The sequence below is a fragment of the Oncorhynchus kisutch genome, unplaced genomic scaffold (genome assembly GCF_002021735.2).
Source record: "Oncorhynchus kisutch isolate 150728-3 unplaced genomic scaffold, Okis_V2 Okis01b-Okis20b_hom, whole genome shotgun sequence".
NCBI classification, from domain to species: domain Eukaryota; kingdom Metazoa; phylum Chordata; class Actinopteri; order Salmoniformes; family Salmonidae; genus Oncorhynchus; species Oncorhynchus kisutch.
In genome coordinates, this window is record NW_022261978.1 from 4,976,086 (window position 1) to 4,985,988 (window position 9,903).

Here is a 9,903-nt window from a genome sequence, read left to right on the forward strand (position 1 = left end):
CCTGGACTGGCCCTCCTCTTCTTCCCCCATCCCCCGCTCCTGCTCCCCCCAGCCACAGACGTGTATGACCTCTGACGAGCTGGGTACCCCCGCCACAGGTGTGCTGACGAGCCACACCCATGGCACGCCTTAGGCTCGTCACAATCCTTCGCCTCGTGCTCCCCAGATCCACAAAATCTGCACTTTCTTGTGCTGCACGAGGCGAGGATGTGGCCGTAGGCCATTCAGCGCCTGCAGAATGGGGGCTGACGTGTATAAAACAACGTCCCCCTGTCAGCCTCCAGGGAGAACATAGCAGGAGGATGGAGGTAGCCACCATGTCCCTGTTATTTCATAGTGGCACATCGGCCTTTCACCTCCCACTGCTCTTGCCCTTCTCAGGATATCATCGTGTTTCTCCTCTGTATGTAGTGCCACTTCGTATGCTCCCTCCCAACGAGTTGCCTTGGAAGCATAACACGTCCTTCACCGTCAGCTTTAGAAGCCCCATCAATATTGTCCTTCCAAAAGTTTCCCGTCCTAAAGGCTCCAACTCCTTTTCCTTCCAAGCAAACCGAATCGTGTTGGCCAGCCCAATCCCAGGGACTGACCGCGTTGGTGGATTTTGCACCATCTCCGCAAGGAGAATGGCGCACCCGGCTCACGTTCTCTTCCAAAACAAGGAAAAAAGAAAATCCAAAGTGACTGAGAAACTGAAGCTAAATATATAGTGCAGACACAGGCAACTAACACATAGACAATAACACACAAAATACCCAAAGAATATGGCTGCCTAAATATGGTTCCCAATCAGAGACAACGATAAACAGCTGCTTCTAATTGAGAACCAATCTAGGCAACCATAGACATACATAACACCTAGACAGGAACAAAAACACAAATATCACCCATGTCACACTCTGACCTAACCAAAATAATAAAGAAAACAAAGAATACAAAGGTCAGGGCCTGACACATAGTCTGTCAATTTCCGCAACAACTAAGCGCGTTGAAACGTGAGGGTAGACTTCTCTGCTCTTTTGGTCCAAAACCTATCACGCTGTAACAGCATGAAGCGAACCTGTGCACATGCGCATGAACCTGTGTGAGAGCGAAGTCTACCATCTTGCTCATCACAATATCTCTGGTGCTGCTCGTGGCAACGTCATTTCTCTGAGTCTACATTTCATATACATGTTCACCAGTGATATTGGACGGTAAAAATAACCAATATTAGGTCACTTTTTATTTGGTAAAAGAAAGTGCTTGAAGCCTATACTACAGCAGGTGTCAGACTTTGACCTTTTGGATGGGGGGTTCACATGCGCAGGGAAAACAAAGTCTGTCTATTGGAGGCAATAGAACCACTTCCACTTCAAACACTGCAATTAGTCCTTAAATCCAGTCTTTGTTTGCAGTTCCAGGGATTGGTACATTTAAACTTGGTTTGCAGTCTTCTGGTTCAGGGCTTGGTATGTTGAATCTTGGATACTGTCTTATGGTACTGATTATGGTGTTGGGGTTCAGGGTTTGGTGTGTTGAATCTTGGTTCAAAGTGTTCGTGTTCAGGGTGTAGTAAGTTGAATCTTGGTTTGCAGTGTTGGGGTTCAGGGTTTCGTAAGTTGAATCTTGGTTTGCAGTGTTGGGGTTCAGGGTTTGGTAAGTTGAATCTTAGTTTACAGTGTTGGGGTTCGGGGTTGTGAAGTTGAATCTTGGTTTACAGTGTTGGGGTTCAGGGTTTGGTAAGTTGAATCTTGGTTAACAGTGTTGGGGTTCAGGGTTTGGTACGTTGAATCTTAGTCTACAGTGTTTGGGTTCAGGGTTTGGTAAGTTGAATCTTGGTTTACAGTGTTGGGGTTCAGGGTTTGGTAAGTTGAATCTTAGTTTACAGTGTTGGGGTTCAGGGTTTGGTAAGTTGAATCTTGGTTTGCAGCATTGGTGTTCAGGGTTTGGTAAGTTGAATCTTGGTTTACAGCGTTGGGGTTCAGGGTTTGATAAATTGAATCTTGGATTGCAGTGTTGGGGTTCAGGGTTTGGTAGACAGCTGTTCCTATATAAACCATGGTGTCTGTAGCAGGGTCATTCTCATAGTCCTGGTCCCCCTATAAACGTAAAACAACATTAGTCCGTAATCAGTACCATCAGTAGAGTTATTAGTCCATAATCAGTACCATCAGTGGAGTCATTAGTCCATAATCAGTACCATCAGACAGTAGTTATTAGTCCATAATCAGTAACATCAGACAGTGGAGTTATTAGTCCATAATCAGTACCATCAGACAGTAGTTATTAGTCCATAATCAGTATCATCAGTAGAGTCATTAGTCCATAATCAGTATCATCAGTAGAGTCATTAGTCCATAATCAGTATCATCAGTAGAGTCATTAGTCCATAATCAGTACCATCAGTAGAGTCATTAGTCCATAATCAGTACCATCAGACAGTAGTTATTAGTCCATAATCAGTACCATCAGACAGTAGTTATTAGTCCATAATCAGTACCATCAGACAGTAGTTATTAGTCCATAATCAGTACCATCCGACAGTAGTTATTAGTCCATAATCAGAACCATCAGACAGTGGAGTCATTAGTCCATAATCAGTACCATCAGACAGTAGTTATTAGTCCATAATCAGAACCATCAGTAGAGTCATTAGTCCATAATCAGAACCATCAGTAGAGTCATTAGTCCATAATCAGTACCATCAGACAGTGGAGTCATTAGTCCATAATCAGTACCATCAGACAGTAGTTATTAGTCCATAATCAGTACCATCAGACAGTAGTTATTACTCCATAATCAGTACCATCAGACAGTAGTTATTTGTCCATAATCAGAACCATCAGTAGAATTATTAGTCCATAATCAGAACCATCAGACAGTAGTTATTAGTCCATAATCAGAACCATCAGACAGTAGTTATTAGTCCATAATCAGTACCATCAGTAGAGTCATTAGTCCATAATCAGTATCATCAGTAGAGTCATTAGTCCATAATCAGTACCATCAGTAGAGTCATTAGTCCATAATCAGTACCATCAGACAGTAGTTATTAGTCCATAATCAGTACCATCAGACAGTAGTTATTAGTCCATAATCAGTACCATCAGACAGTAGTTATTAGTCCATAATCAGTACCATCCGACAGTAGTTATTAGTCCATAATCAGAACCATCAGACGGTGGAGTCATTAGTCCATAATCAGTACCATCAGTAGAGTCATTAGTCCATAATCAGTACCATCAGACAGTGGAGTCATTAGTCCATAATCAGTACCATCAGACAGTAGTTATTAGTCCATAATCAGAACCATCAGTAGAGTCATTAGTCCATAATCAGAACCATCAGTAGAGTCATTAGTCCATAATCAGTACCATCAGACAGTGGAGTCATTAGTCCATAATCAGTACCATCAGACAGTAGTTATTAGTCCATAATCAGTACCATCAGACAGTAGTTATTACTCCATAATCAGTACCATCAGACAGTAGTTATTAGTCCATAATCAGTATCATCAGTAGAGTCATTAGTCCATAATCAGTATCATCAGTAGAGTCATTAGTCCATAATCAGTATCATCAGTAGAGTCATTAGTCCATAATCAGTACCATCAGTAGAGTCATTAGTCCATAATCAGTACCATCAGACAGTAGTTATTAGTCCATAATCAGTACCATCAGACAGTAGTTATTAGTCCATAATCAGTACCATCAGACAGTAGTTATTAGTCCATAATCAGTACCATCCGACAGTAGTTATTAGTCCATAATCAGAACCATCAGACAGTGGAGTCATTAGTCCATAATCAGTACCATCAGACAGTAGTTATTAGTCCATAATCAGAACCATCAGTAGAGTCATTAGTCCATAATCAGAACCATCAGTAGAGTCATTAGTCCATAATCAGTACCATCAGACAGTAGTTATTAGTCCATAATCAGTACCATCAGACAGTAGTTATTACTCCATAATCAGTACCATCAGACAGTAGTTATTTGTCCATAATCAGAACCATCAGTAGAATTATTAGTCCATAATCAGAACCATCAGACAGTAGTTATTAGTCCATAATCAGAACCATCAGACAGTAGTTATTAGTCCATAATCAGTACCATCAGTAGAGTCATTAGTCCATAATCAGTATCATCAGTAGAGTCATTAGTCCATAATCAGTATCATCAGTAGAGTCATTAGTCCATAATCAGTACCATCAGTAGAGTCATTAGTCCATAATCAGTACCATCAGACAGTAGTTATTAGTCCATAATCAGTACCATCAGACAGTAGTTATTAGTCCATAATCAGTACCATCAGACAGTAGTTATTAGTCCATAATCAGTACCATCCGACAGTAGTTATTAGTCCATAATCAGAACCATCAGACAGTGGAGTCATTAGTCCATAATCAGTACCATCAGACAGTAGTTATTAGTCCATAATCAGAACCATCAGTAGAGTCATTAGTCCATAATCAGAACCATCAGTAGAGTCATTAGTCCATAATCAGTACCATCAGACAGTGGAGTCATTAGTCCATAATCAGTACCATCAGACAGTAGTTATTAGTCCATAATCAGTACCATCAGACAGTAGTTATTACTCCATAATCAGTACCATCAGAGAGTAGTTATTTGTCCATAATCAGAACCATCAGTAGAATTATTAGTCCATAATCAGAACCATCAGACAGTAGTTATTAGTCCATAATCAGAACCATCAGACAGTAGTTATTAGTCCATAATCAGTACCATCAGACAGTAGTTATTTGTCCATAATCAGAACCGTCAGTAGAATTATTAGTCCATAATCAGAACCATCAGACAGTAGTTATTAGTCCATAATCAGTACCATCAGACAGTAGTTATTAGTCCATAATCAGTACCATCAGACAGTAGTTATTAGTCCATAATCAGTACCATCAGACAGTAGTCATTAGTCCATAATCAGAACCATCAGACAGTAGTTATTAGTCCATAATCAGAACCATCAGACAGTGGAGTCATTAGTCCATAATCAGTACCATCAGAAAGTAGTTATTAGTCCATAATCAGAACCATCAGACAGTAGTTATTAGTCCATAATCAGTACCATCAGACAGTAGTTATTAGTCCATAATCAGTACCATAAGTAGTTATTCGTCCATAATCAGTACCATCAGACAGTAGTTATTAGTCCATAATCAGTACCGTCAGTAGAGTTATTGTCCATAATCAGTACCATCAGTAGAATTATTAGTCCATAATCAGTACCATCAGACAGTAGTTATTAGTCCATAATCAGTACCACCAGACAGTACTTATTAGTCCATAATCAGTACCATCAGACAGTAGTTATTAGTCCATAATCAGTACCATCAGACAGTAGTTATTAGTCCATAATCAGAACCATCAGACAGTAGTTATTAGTCCATAATCAGAACCACCAGACAGTAGTTATTAGTCCATAATCAGAACCATCAGACAGTGGAGTTATTAGTCCATAATCAGAACCATCAGACAGTGGAGTCATTAGTCCATAATCAGTACCATCAGTAGTTATTAGTCCATAATCAGTACCATCAGACAGTAGTTGTTAGTCCATAATCAGTACCATTAGTAGAGTTATTGTCCATAATCAGTGCCATCAGACAGTAGTTATTAGTCCATAATCAGTACCATCAGTAGTTATTAGTCCATAATCAGTACCATCAGACAGTAGTTATTAGTCCATAATCAGTACCATCAGTAGAATTATTAGTCCATAATCAATACCATCAGACAGTAGTTATTAGTCCATAATCAGTACCATCAGTAGTTATTAGTCCATAATCAGTACCATCAGACAGTAGTTATTAGTCCATAATCAGTACCATCAGTAGAGTTATTGTCCATAATCAGTACCATCAGTCGAATTATTAGTCCATAATCAGTACCATCAGACAGTAGTTATTAGTCCATATTCAGTACCATCAGACAGTAGTTATTAGTCCATAATCAGTACCATCAGTAGTTATTAGTCCATAATCAGTACCATCAGACAGTAGTTATTAGTCCATAATCAGTACCATCAGTAGAGTTATTGTCCATAATCAGTACCATCAGTCGAATTATTAGTCCATAATCAGTACCATCAGACATTAGTTATTAGTCCATAATCAGAACCATCAGACAGTAGTTATTAGTCCATAATCAGTACCATCAGACGGTAGTTATTTGTCCATAATCAGAACCGTCAGTAGAATTATTAGTCCATAATCAGAACCATCAGACAGTAGTTATTAGTCCATAATCAGTACCATCAGACAGTAGTTATTCGTCCATAATCAGTACCATCAGACAGTAGTTATTAGTCCATAATCAGTACCATCAGACAGTAGTCATTAGTCCATAATCAGAACCATCAGACAGTAGTTATTAGTCCATAATCAGAACCATCAGACAGTGGAGTCATTAGTCCATAATCAGTACCATCAGAAAGTAGTTATTAGTCCATAATCAGAACCATCAGACAGTAGTTATTAGTCCATAATCAGTACCATCAGACAGTAGTTATTAGTCCATAATCAGTACCATAAGTAGTTATTCGTCCATAATCAGTACCATCAGACAGTAGTTATTAGTCCATAATCAGTACCGTCAGTAGAGTTATTGTCCATAATCAGTACCATCAGTAGAATTATTAGTCCATAATCAGTACCATCAGACAGTAGTTATTAGTCCATAATCAGTACCACCAGACAGTACTTATTAGTCCATAATCAGTACCATCAGACAGTAGTTATTAGTCCATAATCAGTACCATCAGACAGTAGTTATTAGTCCATAATCAGAACCACCAGACAGTAGTTATTAGTCCATAATCAGAACCATCAGACAGTGGAGTTATTAGTCCATAATCAGAACCATCAGACAGTGGAGTCATTAGTCCATAATCAGTACCATCAGTAGTTATTAGTCCATAATCAGTACCATCAGACAGTAGTTGTTAGTCCATAATCAGTACCATTAGTAGAGTTATTGTCCATAATCAGTGCCATCAGACAGTAGTTATTAGTCCATAATCAGTACCATCAGTAGTTATTAGTCCATAATCAGTACCATCAGACAGTAGTTATTAGTCCATAATCAGTACCATCAGTAGAATTATTAGTCCATAATCAATACCATCAGACAGTAGTTATTAGTCCATAATCAGTACCATCAGTAGTTATTAGTCCATAATCAGTACCATCAGACAGTAGTTATTAGTCCATAATCAGTACCATCAGTAGAGTTATTGTCCATAATCAGTACCATCAGTCGAATTATTAGTCCATAATCAGTACCATCAGACAGTAGTTATTAGTCCATAATCAGAACCATCAGACAGTAGTTATTAGTCCATAATCAGTACCATCAGACGGTAGTTATTTGTCCATAATCAGTACCATCAGACAGTAGTTATTAGTCCATAATCAGTACCACCAGACAGTAGTTATTAGTCCATAATCAGTACCACCAGACAGTAGTTATTAGTCCATAATCAGAACCATCAGACAGTAGTTATTAGTCCATAATCAGAACCATCAGACAGTAGTTATTAGTCCATAATCAGTACCATCAGTAGTTATTCGTCCATAATCAGTACCATCAGACAGTAGTTATTAGTCCATAATCAGTACCATCAGTAGAGTTATTGTCCATAATCTGTACCATCAGTAGAATTATTAGTCCATAATCAGTACCATCAGACAGTAGTTATTAGTCCATAATCAGTACCATCAGACAGTAGTTATTAGTCCATAATCAGTACCATCAGACAGTAGTTATTAGTCCATAATCAGAACCATCAGACAGTAGTTATTAGTCCACAATCAGAACCATCAGACAGTAGTTATTAGTCCATAATCAGAACCATCAGACAGTAGTTATTAGTCCATAATCAGAACCATCAGACAGTGGAGTCATTAGTCCATAATCAGTACCATCAGTAGTTATTAGTCCATAATCAGTACCATCAGACAGTAGTTATTAGTCCATAATCAGTACCATCAGTAGAGTTATTGTCCATAATCAGTACCATCAGTAAAATTATTAGTCCATAATCAGTACCATCAGACAGTAGTTATTAGTCCATAATCAGTACCATCAGACAGTAGTTATTAGTCCATAATCAGTACCATCAGACAGTAGTTATTAGTCCATAATCAGTACCATCAGACAGTAGTTATTAGTCCATAATCAGTACCATCAGTAGTTATTAGTCCATAATCAGTACCATCAGACAGTAGTTATTAGTCCATAATCAGTACCATCAGTAGAGTTATTGTCCATAATCAGTACCCTCAGTCGAATTATTAGTCCATAATCAGTACCATCAGACAGTAGTTATTAGGCCATAATCAGTACCATCAGACAGTAGTTATTAGTCCATAATCAGTACCATCAGACAGTAGTTATTAGTCCATAATCAGTACCATCAGTAGTTACTAGTCCATAACAGTACCATCAGACAGTAGTTATTAGTCCATAATCAGTACCATCAGTAGAGTTATTGTCCATAATCAGTACCATCAGTAGAATTATTAGTCCATAAGCAGTACCATCAGACATTAGTTATTAGTCCATAATCAGAACCATCAGACAGTAGTTATTAGTCCATAATCAGAACCATCAGACAGTAGTTATTAGTCCATAATCAGTACCATCAGACAGTAGTTATTAGTCCATAATCAGTACCATTAGACAGTAGTTATTAGTCCATAATCAGTACCATCAGACAGTAGTTATTAGTCCATAATCAGTACCATCAGACAGTAGTTATTAGTCCATAATCAGTACCATCAGACAGTAGTTATTAGTCCATAATCAGTACCATCAGACAGTAGTTATTAGTCCATAATCAGTACCATCAGACAGTAGTTATTAGTCCATAATCAGTACCATCAGACAGTAGTTATTAGTCCATAATCAGTACCATCAGACAGTAGTTATTAGTCCATAATCAGTACCATCAGACAGTAGTTATTAGTCCATAATCAGTACCATCAGTAGAGTCATTAGTCCATAATCAATACCATCAGACAGTAGTTATTAGTCCATAATCAATACCATCAGTAGAGTCATTAGTCCATAATCAGTACCATCAGACAGTAGTTATTAGTCCATAATCAGTACCATCAGACAGTGCATTTCTGTCTCTAGTCCTTATTTGGTTAAATATGAACATGATATATTCTGTCGTCTTGTTGTATAAAGACATTTGATGAATTGGTGCAGGTGATGATCTGAATGGTTTGGTTAAATCTGTTAATCTGTGATCCCAGCAGACACCCCCATGCCCAACCACCCACTCCTAACATTCAACCCCTCACCTCCTCACTGTTTCCTGGGTGGATGTTTGGTCTGCTAGAGGTCTGTCTGCTGGAGGAAGCCGGCCCTTGGGAACACACAACATCTTAAACAGAATACACACTTGTTATGTTCTGTGTGTGTATGTGTGCTTGAGTGTGTGTGTTTGCCTGCCTGTGTGTCTGAAACATACCTTGCACCTTGTTACATTTCCATCTGTAGACGGTGAACAGGATGACAGTTAACACCAACACAGCCAGACTCACAGACACCATGATCATTACAAACACCATTGGGATTGATGATGATGATGTGGATGATGAAGGGGAGATAGATGAGGGAACAGGGTAAGTGGAGGTCCCTGGGGTGGATGAAGAGGTTGGTGAGGACGGTGTTGCAGGAGACCTGGAGATCACTGAGGTGAAAACATCATGAATGACATATTATCTTGTCAAATGATAAGTTAAAAAATACAATATATATTCCATTTAGCATTTAGTTTTCCCCAATGAAACTTAGTCATGCGTACATTTATCATCTTGGTGGCCCTAGCAGGAATCAAACTTACAATTCCGCCGTTTCATACCCACTGTTCAGCACTATAGGTCCTGAT

General features: G+C 38.7%; 1 protein-coding gene across 1 annotated transcript in view; it reads right to left on the reverse strand.

The window, feature by feature from the left end:
- Positions 1-845: 845 nt before the first annotated feature.
- LOC109885514 (CMRF35-like molecule 8) overlaps positions 846-9,903 on the reverse strand; it is an 11,528-nt gene continuing 2,470 nt past the window's right edge. The window contains exons 4-6 of the mRNA XM_031811518.1: positions 9,484-9,705; positions 9,314-9,378; positions 846-2,081 (exon numbers count right to left, since the gene is read on the reverse strand). Of these exons, the coding sequence (XP_031667378.1) occupies positions 1,860-2,081; positions 9,314-9,378; positions 9,484-9,705 (509 nt within the window). The 3' untranslated portion in view covers positions 846-1,859. The remainder of the gene's footprint in view (positions 2,082-9,313; positions 9,379-9,483; positions 9,706-9,903) is intronic.